The following is a 22425-nucleotide window of genomic DNA, read 5'->3' as shown; positions in this document are numbered from 1 at the left end:
GGTGCCTGGGTGGCACAGCGGTTAAGCGTCTGCCTTCAGCTCAGGGCGTGATCCTGGCGTTCCGGGATCGAGCCCCACATCAGGCTCCTCAGCTATGAGCCTGCTTCTTCCTCTCTCACTCCCCCTGCTTGTGTTCCCTCTCTCGCTGGCTGTCTCTATCTCTGTCCAATAAATAAAATCTTAAAAAAATAAAAAAAAATAAACGTTAGACAAATACAGTAATAAATCAAATGGAAAATCCATGGGGTACTCAGTTACCTTCAAGTTCATTTACATATAAATAACATTAAGCTGCCCAGTGTGACTTCAGGGTGTTGTTCCCTTCCCCAGAGCTGTATTTCTCAGGCTTTTAAGCATTGGAGAAACCAGGCCAGTGGGATTTATATCTGGCTCAACATTACTTCTGTGGGAGACATTCATTCTTTGGTTCTTTACACCTTGTGGATCTTAGCTTACTCTAATGTAGCCAAAATAACCATTTCCTGTTTCGCTTCACCACATTTTCCATCTGACCTTTCTTAACATGTAGAACTTTTACCAAGAATAACGCATACCTGTGTCGTAATGCACAATAAGTCTTTTGCTGTGACTGCCTACAGTCTGTGGCTCAAACTCGACCTCCAGCTGCATGGACTCCCCCATGTTAACAGTTCCGGCAGATGGCTCCACGGAGAAAGGCCTGCAGCACACAGGGCAAGAGACTATCAGAGGACGTTCCTGACTAGTGTGAGAGGAGGAGAGGATACGGGAGTTCTGGTGCGGCACGCAGCTCAGACCCGACACCACAGTTCAGTGATTCAGAAGTAAAGTACACATTCCCCCCTGATGTGAGGGAACTTTGGTTGGGTATTGAATTAAAATAGCAGTTCGAGATCAGCAAGTATAAGAGAAACTTAAATGATACAGCAAGGCGCTTGTTTGTGTCCTTGTCATTCAGCCATTCTTTTAACATTCATGGAATGATTCCAGTGGTTGGCCTTAAAACATGCATGCAAATACTGTGATTTGCAAAAGAAAAATACCTTCAAAGGGATAAAAATCAAGTTTTGTGACAGTTCAGTGAAGATAAGGTTTCGTAATGGAAAAATACATCTGAGTCCCAAAAGATCACACAATCGCAAGAGGATAACTTGAGGGCAGTTTAACAAAGGGTCTACTTAACAGAGGCGGGGCAGTGGGAATACAAATGATACAATCCCCCTATGAGAATGCTCCTGTATGAGGAGCGAGCAGCTTTAGTCAAGAGAGACAGTCAGCCCAGATGGCCTCATAGGGAAGACACTGGGGGAAAAGCGCCCTGACTTCATTACCTCCTGTCTGATCTCCTGCTGGGACTCCCCCTGGCTGGACACAACCAGCAGCCAAAGGCACAGGCACGGGGAGCCTGTTCATCTTTGCCATACAGGTCAGCCTCCTGGGTGACAGCAAGCTGGAGACAGGTGGAAAGCATTCAAGAAGGCAAACTGGGGACAAGTTCTGTGCCTTAAAAATAGAATTTGGGCACATAGACGTGATGGGGTGATAGGGTGGATTTGGGAACAGGAAATCGTTTCATTTAATTTCTCTGGAAGAAAGTGGTAAGAGAGAAGCTGGATCTGATCATGAGGTACCTTAAATAACTTAGAGAGTTCTTCCTTCTAAATAGAAAACCCAGCCCATTTAATTATTTTCATGGTCCATTTCTCTTCTCTAAATTGCTAGTTTTTCAAAGTAATGCATTGTACAATGTATCTGGCAGGCTAAGTTGTTTCTGATTATTTACTTCTATCACGACTGTTTTTTAGTTTCATCCCTGAAATCTTCCCTTAGATAATGAACTTAATGTCCAAAAGCCTAAGCTTCCTTCTGTGAGGGTACAGAGCTGTGGCAAGGGTAGCACGTGGCGGTACCTGAGATCTTCTCTGCAGTGCTTCCCACCATGGGAAACTTTTCTTTTCTCTGGGGCTATCTGGATCTCCCTCTATGTTCACTTCTTCTTCTTTTTTTTTTTTTTTAAGATTTTATTTATTTATTCGACAGAGATAGAGACAGCCAGTGAGAGAGGGAACACAAGCAGGGGGAGTGGGAGAGGAAGAAGCAGGCTCACAGCGGAGGAGCCTGATGTGGGGCTCGACCCCATAACGCCAGGATCACGCCCTGAGCCAAAGGCAGACGCTTAACCGCTGTGCCACCCAGGAGCCCCTATGTTCACTTCTTTATCTTCCCATTCCTTTGTCCTTTTCCCACACCTCTAGCAACAATCCTCCCCTGAACCCCAGGCATGGCTGTAGAGGCTCTGTGGGGCAGTGGTCACCAGCCAACCTATAAAAGCCAACTATAAAAGTTCGAAACTCAGCTCTGCCATGACCTTGGGGCGAGTCATTGAACCTTCAGTCTCCTGGTCTGTAAGATGAGGGTAAGGACGGCACCTACTCCATCGGGTTGCAGGGGAAGACTAAAGGAGCGGATACAGGTGAAGTGCTTAGAGTAAGGCCTGGCCCGTAGGAACGCTAAACTAATGTCTACTGTTACTTGTGTTATCTCCGTCACTGGCAGCCTCTAGATGGACGATGAGCCTGCAGATAATCCTGGGTGTTTAGATGAGTTCAAGTTTTATTATTCTCCTCTCAACCCTTCACACTGCTCTAGGAATACTATAAATAAAACATACCTAGGTCATAATACATCCATCTCTAGTTCAAACACCTTTAGTGGTCCTCATAATCTATGTAGTAAAGCTCAAAGTCCCAGGTATTTGAGGTCCCACACAAGCTGCTCCCAACTAGATTTTGCGTTCTCATTAAACACATGCATCTGTCTAAATGTCCCACATCATCTGTCACATTCCAGGTCAGGCTGGGGAGGGACGGGTAGGGAGGGCTCTGCTCCCTTCACCATAACCTCGCCCAGCAGTGCAGCCCCTCTCCCTTCCAACCTGACTGTGCCCCTACACAGACATTTCCCAACCGCTAGGGTCACACAAGAATATTTACCATTTTCCACAGGTCATATTTCCTCCAAAGTCACTTATCACTGCCCAGACTCAAAGCCACCTCTTAACTAGAATCTTCCTGGATTCTGTCTTGTTAATAAAGTCTCCTTCCTCAGAGGCTGTAACTTTCTTTCTACTTCTCACTTCAGTTCACCTTGTACTATGCAGTTCATTTTCACGCCTGCTCCTTTCGACAGCTACAGACTCTTGAGACGACAGGAAAGGGAAAGCAAATAAGCCGCCATGGGCATGGACTCCAAACCGGGCACTAACTACACTGGGTATATAATACACTTACATATGCCAATCCTCTTAATCCTGGGAAAAACCTGCAGAAAGGAGGTATTGCTATTTGCACTTTAGATATGAGAAAACAGATGCTCTAAAAGGGCAGGTTAAAAATAAATAAATAAATAAATAAAAAATAAAAGGGCAGGCAACTGGCCCAAAGTTACCCAACTAGGTAGCAGTGGAGGGGGGTTGGAAGCCTGCCGGCAAGTTCCAGTGCTTTCTGCCTACCCAAACCACCCCTGAACATGCAAGCCGCCTGATTACATGCATCTTTGTGTTACTCACAGAAGCCTCTCAGAAGAGGGTGTGGATTGAATTACAACCAACTTTCAGAGGGAAATAAAAATATCTGTAATCATTAAGTAATCTTTATAACATCTTGGTGGAACAGAAAAGGAGCACACTTTTAGTATCTCAAGAATCTCTGCTTCCTGGGGCGCCTGGGTGGCACAGCGGTTGGGCGTCTGCCTTCGGCTCAGGGCGTGATCCCGGCGTTATGGGATCGAGCCCCACATCAGGCTCCTCTGCTAGGAGCCTGCTTCTTCCTTTCCCACTCCCCCTGCTTGTGTTCCCTCTCTCGCTGGCTGTCTCTATCTCTGTCGAATAAATAAATAAAATCTTTAAAAAAAAAAAAAAAGAATCTCTGCTTCCTGAGATCAAGGTAAGTGATCCAAAATAAGTCTCACAGTCTTAAAAGTTCCTTCCTCCCTGACGGCATCAGTAAGAATCTTAAGAACTGAGAACTGGGCCCAGTTTCCTGACTTTGGGAACAATGCTGTAATATTTTCTTCTATCTTTGCCTCCCTAGGTCCTAATATTTTTCTTCCTACATGGTGCTTTCATTTTCTTTTCAAACATTTCTTGGTAGCAAAAAGAACAGTTTTGAAATGAATTGGGTAGTATTGTACGGCAGAACCTAAGCTAATTTTCTACGGACAAAGAGACCCTCCCCAGGACCTCGAGAAATCCAAATTCTCTACAGAGGTAACAGATACTTTTCTGTCATGCTCACTGTTGGGTTTATATTACAATAAATTTCTTGAGTAGTCAAAAAAAAACCCACCTGGGGGGCGCCTGGGTGGCGCAGTCCTTAAGCGTCTGCCTTGGACTCAGGGCGTGATCCCGGCGTTCTGGGATCGAGCCCCACATCAGGCTCTTCTGATGAGCCTGCTTCTTCCTCTCCCACTCCCCCTGCTTGTGTTCCCTCTCTCACTGGCTGTCTCTATCTCTGTCGAATAAATAAATAAAGTCTTTAAAAAAAAAAAAAAAACCCACCTGGGACAGCCATGACTACTTAGAGCTGCCTAAGCTTTCTCAATAAATCAGATGTTAATTGGGTAGCATGTGTTAAGTTCTGGCGCTTAAACATTGTCCACAATTTGATTTTGTACTTCATTTTACTACAGGCCAGACAGGCTGAACTGGCCAGAAAATATCAAGTTTCAGAAAATACTCTTAACAAAGAGGTAAAAGGCACTGTTTCTCAAGGGTATAAGGTTGGCTCTGTCTACCAAAATGTTTGGTTTTGATATAATATTCTCATTAATACCAAATGCTTGATTAGGGAAGGAACTTGGGTTTGTGAAAAATCATGAGCCACAACAAAGATTTTGAGCTTTTGTTCAATCCACTATAAACTGCTCTTGAGAACTAAAACTCTTCCATCCTTACGAATCGATATTTTAGCAAAAGACTAAATATTGGCTCTGTTATATTAAATATGGAATTTAAAATTAATATGTTTTCTTCAGACAATCTTATTAACTGGTTCCTGACATGAGGTTTTGGATTTTGAGATTGCTTCTTAATCTTTTCTACTTCACCTTCCAAAATTAATCCTACTTTAATAGTCAGAATTATTCTGGTCCCTACTAGAGTATCAGGTCAAATTTGCAATAAACTTGAAGAGTAATGGTTTATGTTCTCTGTATATTTTACAGCATACTGCAACTCCCTTTATTAGCGTAAAAACACTATGCCTATTTTATAGTACTAGGAGCATTTTTTTATTTTAAATTATTGTACAGGTTTATAGTTGCAGCTTTGCCTTGTGATATACTGTTGGTTAGGCATCCTATAAACATTTATTGAGCACTTATTTCTTCTAGGCACTTATATTTGATGCTGGGGAAATAGAAATGAAAATAGAAACAACCCTTGCATTTGAGAAACTCACATTCTAATGGGGTCAAAAGACATATAAAGGACATTTTATTTTTTATAATTTATATGAACCTGACCATTTATAAACCTAACCAATTAATTCAATCATTATTTCAATGAAAAGAATATGATGTGTTTTTAAAATAATTTCCTGTGAGATACTGTTTCTGTGTATTGACTCTTACAGTGATCAGAGTAAGAGCAGACCCTGGGTTTTTTACTCCAAAATCTCACAGTATATCCATTGCTCTACCATGTCTACTGACAATCATATTAACCAAAAGAGTGGTTGTCACCCCTGTGGGGGCAACATAATCACTTGTGTATTTTTTTTAGAATGGACACTTGTCAGGGCATCTCTCCAAAGATTCTGATTCAATACAACGTGACCACAAGTTCAATTACATCCTTTCTCATTGTAGCCAGCAGGGTTCTCAGTTGCAAACAACAGAAACCAACTCTGGCTAACTTCAACAGCAAAGGGATTTATTGGAAAGATTTGAGGTAGATCAAAGAATTGATGGTACGGTTAGAAAACATGCATTTTGTGGAAAGAACATAAAACTACACTATCATGAATAGATACTATACCTAAACAGGAAAGCAAAAATATTTGCAAACAGGGAATTGAATTGAGAGATTGATTACATAGAAAATGAGAGAGATGAGAAGCCCGATACAAGATGATGAGATCGCTCAGGGATTAGTAACAGCAGTTAGCGATTCTCACCCCTGGGCTGGAGACGAGAAGAGGAGGCAGTGTTATCAGATCCTGGGAACCTGTCCGAAGTCGGAACCATGGCGGCTAGGCTGACAGGAATCGGAACCATAGAGGAGACACAGCCTCTGCTGGGGCCTCTGCTGAAGTCAGAGAGCGAGAAGGAGAAATGCCCTGGCTCCTTGCTACTCTGCAATCTCCATCTAGTGCTCCCCAGTGGTCCAATCCAGCTGGAATACAGCCAGCTGAGGCAGCTAGCAACACTAACCGCCCAGACCTACCGTATAGAGCCTGGGAAACACAAGAGTGGATCTGAGGGTAAGGAAGCCCAGAACTGGCCCATGTTTGTTCTAATCCAGGTTTGGCTGTTAACTCACTGAGGGAACTTGGATAAGTCATTTCCCTTCTCAGGCCTTATTTCCTTCATCGGTAAAATGGGAATGTTGGACTAGAGTTTCTAATGTCTTTATGATTTCTGGCTAGTTCTTGAGTTGGCTCACCATTTTACCTTGGAAGTATTTCTATAGTAGGAGATGATTCACATTCATAGTTACATGGATAGAAAAGTTTTAGATCTTTTCCTGCGACTTCACACTACAAAATCTATGAAATCTATGAAGTGATTTTGCTTCACTTTTGTATGAATGTAATATATAATAAACTGCCATTTATATGTAGCTTTTAAGATTCAGCCACAGTCCAGGAAGATATGCTGCCTGCCCTTGTTTTTCCACCTGAGGTGGGTTTTCTTTTTCATAGGAGAAATATGAGTATAACAGGAAGTTTTTAATGTGTATTATGGAAAGTGGTTGTGGCAGGCCTTTTTTAAATCAAAAAAGATCCGTTCTTTCTTAAGTCATGGTGAGCCAGTTAACCTGCTTCCTTCTCCTTCAATCAAACTATGTGAATCTTACCACGAAACAACAAAGGCTGTATAAGCATTTATGGACGAGGTCAAAAGACACTGACCTTCAAAAGAACTTTGCCTTTGCTGGATGATTTAGCTAAATTAGTTCAAGGGGTCTTCCTTCTGCCTGGGATGCATAAAACTAGAAAGAGGTTGGCCACCCTAACAATGAAAAAAAGCCAGATAAATACAAAATCACAACTTTTCTTGAGCCAATCAGAAAGCAGATACTGCAGAGCAAACAAATAGCCTGAAATCTAAAGATGGACAATGTCCCTGCCCCCAGTGCTTTACCTGTGGCAGACAGAACTTCCCTACAGGAAGAAGAAACAGCAAGAGAGAATGGAACAGAAGAAATGTTTGAAGAGATAATGGCTGAGATTTTCCAAAAATAACGAAAGATCTAGGAAGCGTGGAACCTCATACAGGATGAAAACCAAACTAAACAAAAGCAAAACAAAAAACAAAAAAGACAAAAACAAAACCCATGCCTAGACATAGCTTATTCAAATTACTAAAAACCAAATATAAAGACAAATCTTAAAGGCAGCCTAAGAAAAAGACATAATTACATCTAGAGGAACAAACAGTTTTGGCAGAAATCTCATAAGAAAAATGTAAGCCAAAAGACAATGAAATGCCGCCTTTATACTCCTGAAAATAATTACATGTATGCAGAACTGTCAACCCAGAATTCTAAACTGTACAGAAAATATTTTTCAAAAGTGAAGGCAAAATGTTTTGCTTCCAATACACAAAACGGAGAGGATTTCTAATAGACCTACGCTACAAGAAATATTAAAAGTAGTTTTTCAGCCAGGAGAAATAGGAATCCAGACATAAACTTAGATCTACATGAAACTGTTCAGAGATAGTGATACTCCTGGGACATTCCTGTCAAGACTAAATACAAATCCGCCCCCCAAGGGATGTGCCCTCCACCCACATCACCGGCAGCCCTATCACCTATAATATGGCAGAACAGGTAACCTGAAAATACCTAGAAACACTGGATAAAATATTACTTACCTAAGTGTGCAGCTGAGCATGCATTAAAAAAAAAAAAAAGGCAAATCTACAGGATTTAAAAGCAAAGACAAAGCTAAGAACCACAGCACTGAGCCACTGAGCTAATGCCAGGCCTGCCCTGGATTCTCAATAAGCCTGAAGCCTGGGTTTTCATAGCTCTGCTGGAGCAGGAGACAACACCTTGGGATTGTCACATCAGGGGACTGGTAAGCAAATCCCTATATACACCCAGGAAAATTAAAGGACTACAGAGACATTCTCCCATTAGCACAAGGGAAAATGTCTGTGTTGGTTTTAAGTGAGGGAAACAAAGTTTCTCTAGAGAATTCATAACTTTGGACGTGTGTCTCATGCAGGTTTGGGGTCTGAATATACATTATCAGTCCAGGAACGTCTAAGCCAAGAAATTACCAGAAGAGAACTCTACAAGGTCTAACCTTTAGAACCAAGCAGAAGCAAATGCTAATCCTTTCTGGAGAGATGTGCCCTTAAACCTGCAAAGGACTCTACAGATAACACCCTTCTGAAAATGAGTTCACTATCCAGATCAATATACACACTACTGCTTAAAAAGTCACAGAACAGGACTTGACCTCTGTTTCCTGTCTTCCCAAGCTGGTCATTCTTATTAGGGCCCCACCGATCAGCCACCATTCACACGCCCCATGATAACCGTTCTTGCCCATCTAGTGAGGGAGGTCCTCAAGAGCAAGGACTGTCTCATCATCTTTGGTGTCTGCCACACTGCAGCTACTCCATAAATAACCAGATTAAATTCTTGCTCCTTCACTTACTGCTCTGTGCTTTTGAGCGACTTACACAAATTCTCTATGACTCAGTCTTCTCATCTTCACGGCCAATGCCGGCTGAGTTCTACTCATTTCTCATCACTCTGAACTCTTCCGCCTCCCTCTTATATTTCTTTTTAAAGATTTTATTTATTTACTTGACAGAGAGAGAGAGAGAGAGCACAAGCAGGGGGAGTGGCAGGCAGAGGGAGAGGGAGAAGCAGGCTCCCCGAAGCAGGGCTCCATCCAATCACCCTGAGCAGATGCTTGATCGACTAAGTCACACAGATGCCCCAACTCCCTCTTCTATTTTAAAGGACACTTGTAATTACACTGGGCCCACCCAGATAATCCAGGATAATCTCCCCCATTTTAAGGTCGGCTGTTTAGCAACATCAATTACATCTACAGCCCAAATCCCCCTCTGCCACGTAATATTACATATTCATGGGTTCTGGGGATTAGGACACCAACATACTTGGGGAGCCATCTTTCTGCCTACCATACTGGCAATTCATCTGAAGAAACAAACAACAACAACAAAAAACCCCACTTGTTACATAGCACTTTATATACTACCAGCAGTTTATTTATTTACTTATTTTTGAAGTAAAATCTACAACCAACATGGGGCTTGCACTCAGGACCCTGAGATCGAGAGTTACATGGTCTGCTGACTGAGCCAGCCAGGTGCCCCCTACGTGCCAGCAGTCTACATTTATTCATTCATTTATTCCTCACAACAACTCAATGAACTGATTACTACACTTTTTCCCATTTTTTCAGCCAAGGATTATGACACACGAGCCAAAGAATGTGGGTGGCCCATGGAAGCTGGAAAGGGCAAAGAAATGGATTCTCCTTGAAGCCTCCAGAAAAGAACACAGCCCCACCAACACTTTAATTTTGGCCCAGTGAGGTTTCTGGTCTACTGAAATATCAGATAATAAATATCTGTTGTTCTAATCCAGAAAGTTTACGATAGTTTATTACATTAGCAATAGAAAACTGATATAGCCAGTTACAAAATTCTCAGTCAAAACATATATTTATTGACAGGTTTCTGTGCGCCATTCTCTACGCTAAATAAAAAGATTTTTATCAACATTTCAGAAAACCACCCATACCCAAACCCAAGGTGACCCTAAGGTAACCATGAATTTTAGTTTCCTCTTGGACTGAAGAGGAAGTCTGCCCTACATTGGTGAGGTCTCTCAGCCTTGCAACTGAAGACTGTAACGAGCAGTTCCACCCTGCCTGCTATTCTAGCAGATTACTTGTGCTGGCTAGATTTAGCTATAATCAATCAAAAACAAGAGCTGAAGGAACGCATACCTCTGAGTTTCGATGTGAAACACAGCATCTTTGTTGCCAATGTTTCGTACCAGCATAATCTTCTGAGTGCTGTATTTGACAGGGCAAGTGGAAAAATCCAGCTTGTCAGGAAAATCTAGGATGGCTCGTGCACCTCTAGCTTTGATGGGTACAATAAACTTTTCTCTTTCAGTTATACAGGTCAACGTATGGGCATAATCCTACAAGAGAAGGGTACAATCATTATTTGTGGAGATGCCAACATGATTAAGATCACTGTGCAAAACAAATGGCCATATGTCAGCTGTCCTGCAAAACAACTTAATGTATCCTATGAAAGCACCTCAAGACAATTATGGATGTGCTTTCAATGAGATGTTCTCTTCTGAGAGAAAGACAACAGTTCCTGTTAAAATCCACAAGTCAGTGGAGAAACTTATGCTTGGTGTGTTTTCCAGATACTAGGGAGGTGGGATATGGGCCAGTCAAGGCACATTTTCCTTTAGATCAGAGGAAGTTCACACTAGTTCCTTCACACCCTCCTTCTAAACCCTATTTATCCTCAAGCCTTTAGATTAATGGCTCCAATTTATGGTCTCTCTAAGCCCATACACTTTGCATTATGACTTTGCAGTTTCTCCGTCACGAGTAGAGTCTATTTCTCCATCTCGTGTTTTGACCAGTGGAATGTGGTAGAAATTATGCTATGCCAGTTTCAAGCTCGAGGCCTCAAGAAGCCTTGGGCATTTTCAGTCTTGCTCTTGGAACCCTGCCACTGCCATATGAGTAAGTATTGTCCAGCTTACTGCAGGATGAGAGTCCAAACGCCTCAGCCAGGATTATGCCAGAGCAGCCTACAGCCCCAGATATATGAGGTGTGAGAGCCCGACCAAGATGAGCAGAATTGCTGACACAACGCATGAATGGGCCCAGTCAAGACCAGCTGACACAGAGTCTTGTGAGCAATAATGTTTATTATTTGAAGTCAATGGGTTTGGCAGTCATCTGTTACTATATACAATAACAAACTGATACATAGCCCAGTTTAAACCTCATCTCGTGTGCAAAGCCATCACTGAACGTTCTACATAAAAATGCTGAGGTCCAAGACCTGTATCTTCCCCAGTCTCAGGTTTAAATGCAACGAAATGCTGAATTAAGTCACCCTTCGTATCATTTCATATGATAGAAAAATAGAACTCTCATCCTCAATATACCAAAGAAAATGTAAAAATGGAACTCCCACTGACAAACAAAACCAGATAAAGAGGAAAGCATTCATAGTCCCCTCAAGAATAGACCAGAAGCTCAGAAGTTGCTATGAAAGGAATTTGTTATCTAAACCAGGCTTTTGTTTTGTTTTAAGTTTTCCCGTTTAGCTGCAAGGCAACAGGTAAATGTAAAGTCCACTTGGAACTTAAATTTCTTTTCAGTAATCATGTAGTAAATGGTATTAAAAGGTGGAGGTTTTAGAAAAACTCTCTTTGGGCTTTAGGTATAGAGTGGGAATGGGAATGTTTGGCATATAAATTGAAATATAAACCCAGCCAGGCACTCAATCCCATGCAACCCATAGGACCAGGATAAAGCAATGGTCTCCCCGATCAGTTTATTTATTCAACCACGTTTGTTAAGTGTTCGGGTACCAGGTACTGAGCTGGGTGTCCGAATACACTGAAGCAAAAAACATAGACATGGATCACCTCAAGCCTACATAATGACATAGATAATGAAAAAGTAAAGAAAGCATATCTAATATACAATGCAACATATATATAAAGATAAACTCGCCAGGAATGCTCACACGACAGCACCTTGTACACCTGGGGTCTGTCTCCCTGAACTCCAGACTCATACCCACCTGCCCAGTAAGCACCTCACTGAAGGCATGTCCCAAACCTAAGCTGATCAATGCCACGACCTATAGCTGTGCGGAGATGGAGAAGGGCTAGGGGCCGAAATCCAGCCTCTTCTTCTGACTCCAACTGCATCAGCCCAGAGTGGGGAGCCTTTTCTCATGCCCACAAAGGCTCTGTAAGGCCATCTGGAGTCCTGCTCATGGCCCTCCCTCCACCCTCCATCTGTTCCCTCACTGCCTCCCCATCTTGGTCCCAGCATCACCACTGCACCAGTGGCCTGGATTTAAAACCCTGGAATGAGGCATTCTTGATCACTCTATTTCTCAGTTTCTTGGGATATTCTGTAGGACCGACCTTCAAAATATATTCAGACCACAATCACTTCTCCCCATCTCTGCTCTGCCACCCTGACCGGAGCCGCTCCATTCTTTCCTGGGCTAAGTGGACTCTATTTCCACCCTTGCTCCCTTAAAGTCTATGTTCCACACAAGGGCCCGAGGGATCCAGTTAAAATCTAAGTCAGCTCAGGCTGCTCCTCTGTTTCGTCTCCCAGGCTGAGACCTGGAGGGCCTGTGAATGCTAGAGCCCGGTGCCCCTGTCACCTCTTTGGCCATAGCTCCTCTCCCCACTGCTCACTCTGCTCCATTGTGGGGGTCCCTGCTGCTCCTCGAACATGCAAGAACTGCTCCTCCTCCAGGGCCTTCAAACACGATGTTGTTTCTGTGCAGAAGTCACTCACAGAGCTTACTCCCTCACCTCCTTCAGGACTTGGTGAGGCCCGCTGCTCTCCGAAGCCTCTCCTGACAGCCCTAGTTTAAACTTACCCCTCCCCCAACACTCCCCAGCCTTTCTTTCTCCTTTAGTTACCCTGAAGCATCCAACATAGTCGGTATTTTACCTATGTATTGAGTCCACTATATGCCTGCCCCAATATCTCCAACATCAACAGGGACTCTGCCCATCATACTGACTTCGGATAGCCAGTGCCTAGAACAGGGCCCAGTACATAGTAAACATTCAAAAAAGATTTGTTGAGGGCAGGAAAATGAGTAATGCAATGTTGGGCAGTGGTGAGTGGTGAGAAATGAAGCACGAGAAGGGGATGGAGAGTGATCACTTGCTTGTTTACGTGGCGCGCTTGGGAAAGGCCTCCGTGCACAGAACATTTCAGCAGAGATCTGAGCAAAGTGAGACCTGAACCGTGTGTGGCTGGGTGGCACTCTGAGCGAAGTGTGATATGGGGTCAGTGGTAGGAGGTCAGGAGAGGTTAGAGACAGGGCAGGGAGCTAATAGGGGCCAGATCCCACCAGGCCTGGTAAGCCACTTAGGACCTGAAGACGGCCAAAAGACTGCTGATGCTGAAAGTTGATCATGACGGAGCTGATTTATGTTTTAGGAAGATCACCAGCTGCTCTATGGGCAGCAAACTGTAAGAAGCTAAAATGGGAAAAGGGAGGCCAGTCAGGAAGCCCCTGCAGCAGTCAGGCAGAGAGGCCAGTGGCCTGGCCTAGTGTGGTAAATGCTTCGTCTAGCATTCCTGAGTCCTGAGTACCCCATAAACACTAGCTGCTGTTATTAAAATGTTGTATTAAATACGACTTGGGTAAGGTAGATGGGAAAAACTCAACTTGTGTTTATTCTTATTGTTAGGATAATAATAATGAAAATCCTGATAATAATACAAGATAATTTCAGAAAGCAACAAAGGCTTTGAAGAAAATAAAACATGGTAAAGTGATAATGTTGGAAGAGGCTGCTTTTGGTTAGAACAACCAAGGAGGCTTTCCTGAGGTGGTGACATTTGGACAGAAACCTGAACAGCAAAAGTAGCCAGTCAGGCGAGATCTAGGAATGGAGTGTTTCTGGCAAGGAGGATTGCAAATGTAAAGGTCTTACGGTAGAAATAAGTAATAAAAACTAATGGACAGTATTCATGAAATTTATTAAAATTGAGTTGTTGGACTCTTAGCTCTTCAACTGATTCTGGTTTCTAGAAGGTAATGCCAGGCTCGGAAATTATGCTGATCACACATAAGGGAGTACAAATTGCAGTAAGCATACTTGATCCTAGAAAACCCCACAGAATTCACCAACGAAACAGTCTAGTCTGAATTCATCAGAATCCTAAAGAGATAAGTACTGTTTTCATTTTTTCTTAGTGGATCAAACCCAGCAAGCAAAGGTTTGGTTGGGAATTAGGAACTGAAAAGCTTCTGGCACCTATGGAAACTTGATATTAACAGAGGCTTTGAGAGAAAGAACAAAAGATGCTGCTGAGTCCAGAATGAGAGGTGATCCCAAAGTGATTTGTCTTACTTTATTCTACATTTACATATTTTCACTTTGTTCTATAGGAAATTGAAGACAGCTTAAAATAGCTTAGGAGACTAATTGAAACGTTCAGAGATGTTTTCAAACCTTTTCATATTTCCATATGAGGAAGATACATAGTTCGATCCAAATTACATATTTTTTTCATAATCAATTCACATACAAAGAATGTGGAGAAATTCTTTAAACAACTCCATAAAAAATGTATTCTAGTCTCTGAAGTTCTATATTTAATGTGAATATATATACAATTATATATTGCTCTACTGGCTTACAATTAATTCAGATGTAATGCCTGGGGAGGCTCTGTTAGCCTTCAAGCTAAGCAATTACTTTAGTTTATATACTCCCTTTCCACTGTATTTAGATTCAGAGCAATCAGGTCACCGTTCAGAGCCAAAATATTTATTCCGAGCTCTTTCCCCTCTACTGTGAGAGACTTAGCCATGAATTACTCTCTATCCTAAAATGTTATCCTTTATAACAATGCTCTCCAGACAAAACATCCAGTCTACTTTTTTGTCCATTAGCTTTCCTTCCAACACACCTGGCCTCCAAACTTTAAAAAACAGAGCAGCAGAATATGAAAATGGCAGATGTGACTTTCTGAGAAGTGAAAAGAATGAATCTTGATTTTATATTAGCTCCGTGATAGACAGCAAACATGGCAATAATTCTGTCCTTCACCGTCTCAGGCAAAGGAAAATGGTGTTCTCTCCTAGAGCCAATGACTCTCCAGGCATTCATCAAAGGCAAGCGTGGTCAGACCAGTGTGGTTAGACACTCACAATACTCCCTCTGCCTTTCCTCCACTCCTAAACCTGAGAGAAGAATGGCTAACGCAGAGTAAAACTCAACTACATTTGATTAGGACTCAGTGAATTTAATATTTGGTGTCCCTGGAAAATGGGACACCCCCATACAGAAAAGAAACAGGAGCCCATCACTCTCTATTCTCTACCATTAAATTATATTTGCTTGTTATTCATTGAGGAACATAAGCTCCATGAAGGCCAAAGCTTATTTTGTTCTCCAGCGGGTCCTGGCTCATAGAACTGGTCCTGGCCCAGAGTGAATGAAAGAATATTACTCATTTTTAATATCTTTATTTGGGTACTAAATTATCTTCTTCACAAGAGTTCTTCACAAAGAGAATTCCCAACATCCTCATTAGCTTTATTATAAAATGATATTTATCAAGTCCAGAATGCTAAACAGTAGTGACAGAGACTCACTGAAGATGTGACATAAAATGGAGAGAAACAAGAAAAAGTGAACAGCTAACACATTCACAGCACAAAAAGATATTTGAGCCCTTTTTATATGCTTTTGGTTTTATCATCTGTAGGCCATCCTTAAGCTGGAGAAACTTCCTTAGATTTTCTTGAGATTAACTTTTACTTACTTATGTTACTCAGCAAGTATTTACCACACGCTTCTTATCTGTGAGGCACTGCGCTAGGCACTGGGGTGACAGGGGTGACCCGAACAGACTTAGGGAGAGCTAATTCCAGGCAGAAAGAAGACAAAATCCCTATCACAATTTCTTCCAACAAAAATGGTTGATTGTGGAAAATTTTATGGTATCTACACTTTAATTAAAAAATGCTGGCAATATAATTCATTATCATCGTACACCTAGATGGCATAAAATACGTTAACATTTTTCTAGTCTTCTTGGACCACAATTTTTAAATTTCATAGTAGGAAACCAGGAAAACTATTTGACAACAAGTTATATATTTTCTTTAAAAATAACTGAGCAATGAAATTGCTCTTTAAACCACCACGGTCATATCCCTATGACAATTCTATAGTAAACAGATGCTTTCTTAAGTCTAAGAAAACACCCAGTTTTGCTTTCCTACAAAAGCCTAATATTTTTCATTCTCCTTTTAATAGTAAAGATACAAATTCAAGAGGTCAAAGAAAATGTAAGGCTCCAGAATTTTACAGTGTTATGAGAACACTGACTATTGTGTATCTAGCACATTGACATACACTAAGATTATTAGATTAATAACATACCAATCATTTTTTTTTAAGTCTGTGTGACAAGAAGAGATAAGGAAAGCCAGAGTGAATTTGCTGCACCTGTTATCTGGGCACTTGGCATTCTTAACAAGTTAAAACCCCAGGAAGCCAGATTAAAAGATGACAGGCAAAAATGTAAATTACATTATCATCTTCGACATGCTAATATACATGGGTGCTGAAAATCCAATTGAAAAGGGACTGGCTTATTAAGCTGTGGCATGCTGCAATTTACGTATCTCATCCTCCAGATGTGAGGAGGGTAAATGAGAATGGAGTGTGCTCAGATCAGCGGGGGATAAGGAAGAAAAACACATGTGTACGCCGGCTATCAATTTGGCCAACTGAAGAAGAAATGACACGGTGAAAAGACTGACTTCTATTTCCCCTAAAATAAACCTGGCTCCTCTGCCACATTTGGGAGCGGCACTACAGACAGCAGACGAATCCTAGCTGGTCATTCCGTGCGTGGCCCTGCTGGCTTTCCAACAGTGAGTGAATGCAGATGCCCAGACAACTGGCAGAAACTGCCGAGAGGGGGCCTGCTGATGGTGCATGAGCAACAGGATCTTTGTAGAAAAGGGGGACCGGAGCTAACAGCAGGGGCTTCCCCAAATTCCCATCAGTCTTAGACAAGCCAGCAAGAGGAGAATCACTATGTTTTAGAAAAACGCATTCTGTAAATTATAATATTATAGCTTGGAATCCAAATCCAACAGAAAAATCTTACTGTATCCAAAACTGGCTACTTAAATTTCTCATAGGCAGCCATTGTTCTCACTCTGTGTCTCCTCCTACATGCGTGTAGCCTTTGATAACTTTCAAATACTTAGGAGAAACAGTAAAACAAACTTCAACTTAATTTTTTTTTTTTAATTAGGGGCTTGCCAATAGACAGACAGTGTTGGCGAAATGGAAAGGTAAGAGGGAATACAAAAGTGAGGAGTAGGAAAAGCAGCCAAGTAATAACCCTCGACAGGAATGTTAGCATTTCATATTTATACAGTAAATACAAACATATCTAACATATATTTTGATTATTTATTTGCTGTATAGATAGGCAGCAATAAAACCTTTCTCTTTTAGCTTTTCATTCGGGAAAGTTGAAAACATTCACAAAGAAAACAAGAGTATAGCAAACCCCATGTAGCCGCCAGCCAGCTTCAACAAGTATTCATATCCTGCCATTCGGGCTTCATCTGTGTCTCCATCCATGTTTCCATCCACTCCCCCCTTCCATTGTTACTATTATATTTTATAGTTTTTAAGGTAGAATTTAGATATATTAGAAAGCATAAATATTAAATGTACAATTTTGACAAATGAATTCATCCATATAACCCCCACACTTGTCACAAATATAGAACATTCCACCTCCTCAGAAACTTCTGTGTGTTCATTTCTCAGCCAGACTACCTACAGGTAGAACAATACTTATCCAACAGCAGACATATTCTCTCCAGCACAGAAAAAAAGTAAGGAGCTCCAACTCCTCAGAGCCAGCAAGCTTTATATTTCAAGCTGCACAAACGCTTCCTACCAAAATGACAGTGTAGGAATTTGACAGCCAAACTAAATCCAGATACCAACCTATTCACAGATAGTATTCAGATACGGAGCCTCAAGAAAAAAAAACAAGGACTTTGATAACAAAGAAAAACAGCAACATCAAAAACCCCTCACTACTTCTGGAGCTATTTATCTTTTCATTTATTTCAAAAGGACCCCAGGCAAAATTACAGGTCCATAAGCACAATCCAAGAAATAGACGCTAACACTACAAAGGGGCAAAGTAGTAGCAGCAGCATTATTACAATAGAATTTCTACCCACTCACTAGAGTGATACAGGCTTGGCTGACCACATTACATTCTCTAGCCCTGCTCTCCAGGAAAGTAGCAATAGTGGCAATGACATTAACAGAGGCCGATACATATTAGTGATGAAGAAGTAGAGATTCAAAGCTAGTTCTTTCTGTCTAACGTGCTTTTGTGATTCCAACGCTACTGGCACAATGCAGATGAGCACACACCGTTAACATTATATATAACGTCACATTTTGTTCTGCTTATCTGAGCCTTGTTTTTTGTCCTCCCTCCTTCAATTATGCTGGTAAAACCCCTTTCTTCCTCCCCATAAGTCCCCACTTTTGCCCATAGGAAGAAAACTCAACCCACAATTTTGCACTCCTAGAAGAGGGCTAGGGAGGAAGCCTTCATCCTCAGTCCCCCCTTAGCTGGTCCTTCCTTCTAGGAGGAACTGGAATTTCTACAACCAAGAAGGGCTTCAGAATGGACTGGTTTGGGAACACGGCTAGAGTGGTGCTGAGGGGAAATGGCCCGTTTTTTAACTCAGGCTCTTTCTGGCCTGTCGAGGTGCGGACAGGGCTGAGCAGACCAGGCAGCTCTCCGCTCTTGGCTGTAAGAGCTCTGCCTGTGCTTCGGCGGAGTTACCCGGACGTCAGCCCTTCGGGGCCAGTTATCCGCCGTCACTGGGGAGCAGGAGGAGGCCCTATCTGGGCCTAGCCATTTATGAGGCTGATACCATAATCAATATTTGGATCTTTTCTAAACTTTCTAAACTTTTCTAAATATTTGGTTTCTTTTCTAAACTTGTTAGAATCCAGGGAGGAAGGACGTAACTAAGACCCCAAACTTCCAAGAAGCCATAACCTTTATTCTTTGCCTCTACTCACTGCACCTGGAGCACACCTTTTCCTTTTTGGTGACCCTCTGGCTCATAGTCGAATATAAATATAAATATGCTGATGGGGCTGCAGGGGAGCATCCAGAAGGATTACTCCTCTTTATACCCTGGCTACTTACAGCTCATGGAAGCCCTCACCTGTTTGACAATTCTTCCCTCATTCCCAGGGGTGCACTACCCCCTCCTCTCAGTCACCCTTACCACTGCTCTAACCACCACCACCACCACCACTAACACCATCGACACCAATACCACCACCCTCCACACCACCACTGCCACCAACACCACCAGCAACACAACTACCAGCACCACAACCAATACCACTGACAACTCTGCCAACACCAGCACCACATCCATGAATGTCCAGAATCATAAACCGCTAGTGACAAGTATTCAACCAGTTTCTCACCTTGTTCTCCTCCGGAGTGAAGAGGATGCGGAATACGGACGGCACTCCTGGAGCTATTTTGTGGCCAGTATCTTTGGGGCTGATGACTTTAAAGTAAGGTGAACTTTCCTCAACAACTTTCACCATCCTTGGAATCTGCAAGAAAAACACACCACAGTGGACGTTCTGCCTGTGAAAACGCAGAAGCAAAAGCACAGGCTTTGTCGTCCACCAGGAAATCTCCATCTGCTTCTTACTAGCCATGCACAACCTTGGTCAAGGCTTAGCTTCCATTTCCTCAACTGTGAGAGATGACTCACTGCATTTGAGCTTTAATTTTATTCATTTTTATTGTTATTGCAAGACTTTGTTCATTTTATCATTTAAATTTGATCACCTTCGGGGCACCTGGGTGGCTCAGTTGGTTAAGTGTCTGCCTTTGGCTCAGGTCATGATCCTAGGGTCCTGGGATTGAGCCCCACATCTGGTGCTCTGCTCAGCGGGGAGCCTGCTTCTCCCTCTCCCTCTGCCTGCCATTCACCCTGCTTGTGCGCTCACTCACTCTCTCTGTCAAGTAAACAAATAAAATCTAAATAAATAAATAAATAAATGTGACTATCTTCAAAGAGGAACTGCTTGATCAGGTAAAACCCCACACACACAGTGGAGGTAAGCTGGATTTCCCCACACTGGAGAATGCTGTGGGAGAAGAAATCACACTTCCTGCCCACCTGCTATGGACCATCCCCTGAACACGATGCACCACTTAATCCTCTCGAAAACCTCTGAGCCTCATTATGACCCCCTTTCTAGAGATGGGGAACAAGACACTTGTCCGCAGTACCACAGCTTTACCAAGTCCCAGACTAACTCCACCTTCCCTCTGGGGCCCTGTCCTCAGCAGACACCACTGTGAGCAAGAACAAAGAGCAACAAGTACGGGATCCCCGGGCCAGTGTCAGAGCAGCTTCGAACAGTTTCCTTCTCTTCAAGTCCTCCTCTGCTCTGCTTGCCTCACCGAGACTACGTATCTGTTTATCTAAGACAGTCCAAGCAATAAAAGAAATACAATTGTGAGGAGAGAGGTTCCAGGGACACAAGGAAAGGGGGAAAAAAATTTTTTTAAAGACTCAAAGAGGGCAGAAGAAAGTGAACTATAGTTAAGGGTGACCGAGAAGCCTTGGGTAAAAAATAAGGGCAAAAGAACCCGCACAGTCTCTCAAAACTGAAACCCAGATGGGCAAGAAGAAATGCAGAGAGAGAATGCAGACAGATCTTAAGACTAGCGAGTGGGGAGGCAAGGAAGAGCTGTGTGCAAATCTGATAGGAGTCCAACTGGCTTTGCTGCAAAGGGAAAGGTGCGGTGTCATTTATGATGGACAGAACGACACTGTGGAAGCTTGCTGGGAATACTTCTGGTAAGAGCAGGATTATGGATTAAAAACTAAAAAGGAAAACATCAGCAACACTACTACTACTAATATTAACAGTAATACTGGTTTAGTGCTTCCTATGTGACAGGCCCTGAGCTGAATACTTTATTACCTCACTTAATATTCCAAACAACCTATTGAAATGGGTACTATTAGTAGCACCATGGCTTGGAGACGTGAAGTGACTTACCCAACGTCTGCACCTGGGACACAGCTCAGCTGGAATCTACCAGATTAGTCTGACTCTACAGTCTGGGTGTTAATAATTATATCCTAAGTAGAACTGAGTTGTGGCTTGTAGAGTGTTCATAGCTTACTCTCACCTTGTGTTGTGTGAGAGATGGAGAAATAATGACCAAACAGGCTCTGTCTTTTGCATTCAGTGCCAATGAAGCAGCAAATAAATGGTGACTAGTACAGAACGCATTTCTCTGTGCCCTATATCTATCACAGCAGTTCCTTATGAGTCCACGAACTAAGGAATTAGAGAAGCAGGCTATCAGCCATCCAATACAAGGGTCCTGAGAGTAGCTCACCCCAGAACAAGCCTGCCTAGGCTAGAGAAATCGATCCACTTTTTGGTGGCTGGACTTTCCCTGGATGGGGACCCCCCTTTCATGAAGTCCAACACTATAGCAGCATCAAACCAAGAGGTGTTGGGTTATCCATGAGAACTAGGTGTCCCTTGGCAGACAAAACTTACACATGCCCTATACCTTTTACTTGCTCATATATACCCACTGGCAATCATTTCTTGTTTAGGGCCAGGGAGCAGTGGTCAAAGTATCCCTTGGGCTAGCTCCTCGCTGCCTTTAACAGCCTTAAAATACCTGAACAAGAGTCAAAAAGTCACGGAGAAAGGGAAAAAGAGAACTGAAAGGGACAAAGGGAAATGGTTGGCCCTATATGAAGAGAGAGAGTCCTGACGTCTACGTAATGCATCTCTTCTGGAGGTCGAAGGGCATAATTCTGAGCATCTCAGATTCGTTTTCTTCTCTCTGCCTAACCTTTTAACTTCTGTCTCTTGAGCTTCCCCTGCTAACACTCCTGTAGCCAAGAACTAAATATACCATTTTCTCCGGACTCTGACTTTGCTATCACTGAATCACCCCATTGACCTCTTAAAGGCATCACTGATTCCTTTAATGAGCTACTGCACCAAATATAACTAAAAGTATTCTTGCATAGTCTTCATATCTTTTTTCTTTTTTCTTATAGCTAGAATTTTTGTCTCCACATTCTTGAACTCCTGAGGTATTCCTACTTGCTTTCACATCTGAAGTTCAGCATCTCTCAGATGCCTTCCTCCCCATCTGATTACTTTTCACACTTAACTGTGCTTCTTGCTGACTTCCCACATTATTCTTTCTTCCAGTATTGTTACATGACAAGGAAATCTTCAGGCACTTAATACCTTTTCTTGAAGTAAACCATAATTTATCTCTAGGGAAAAAAAGGCATACAGATGGAGAAGAAACTCTTGGTTGCAACCAC

General features: G+C 42.4%; 1 protein-coding gene across 1 annotated transcript in view; it reads right to left on the bottom strand.

Annotated features, from left to right (window-relative positions):
- The window catches only part of HYDIN (HYDIN axonemal central pair apparatus protein), a 363532-nt gene that overhangs the window by 264972 nt on the left and 76135 nt on the right, over positions 1-22425 (bottom strand). The window contains exons 5-7 of the mRNA XM_034638025.1: positions 19520-19654; positions 10203-10402; positions 555-679 (exon numbers count right to left, since the gene is read on the bottom strand). Coding sequence (XP_034493916.1) covers positions 555-679; positions 10203-10402; positions 19520-19654 — 460 coding nt within the window. The remainder of the gene's footprint in view (positions 1-554; positions 680-10202; positions 10403-19519; positions 19655-22425) is intronic.

The sequence above is a fragment of the Ailuropoda melanoleuca genome, chromosome 12 (assembly GCF_002007445.2).
Source record: "Ailuropoda melanoleuca isolate Jingjing chromosome 12, ASM200744v2, whole genome shotgun sequence".
Taxonomy (NCBI): Eukaryota; Metazoa; Chordata; class Mammalia; order Carnivora; family Ursidae; genus Ailuropoda; species Ailuropoda melanoleuca.
Note: the sequence above shows the minus strand (reverse complement) of the source record. Positions and strands in the feature narration are given on the sequence as shown.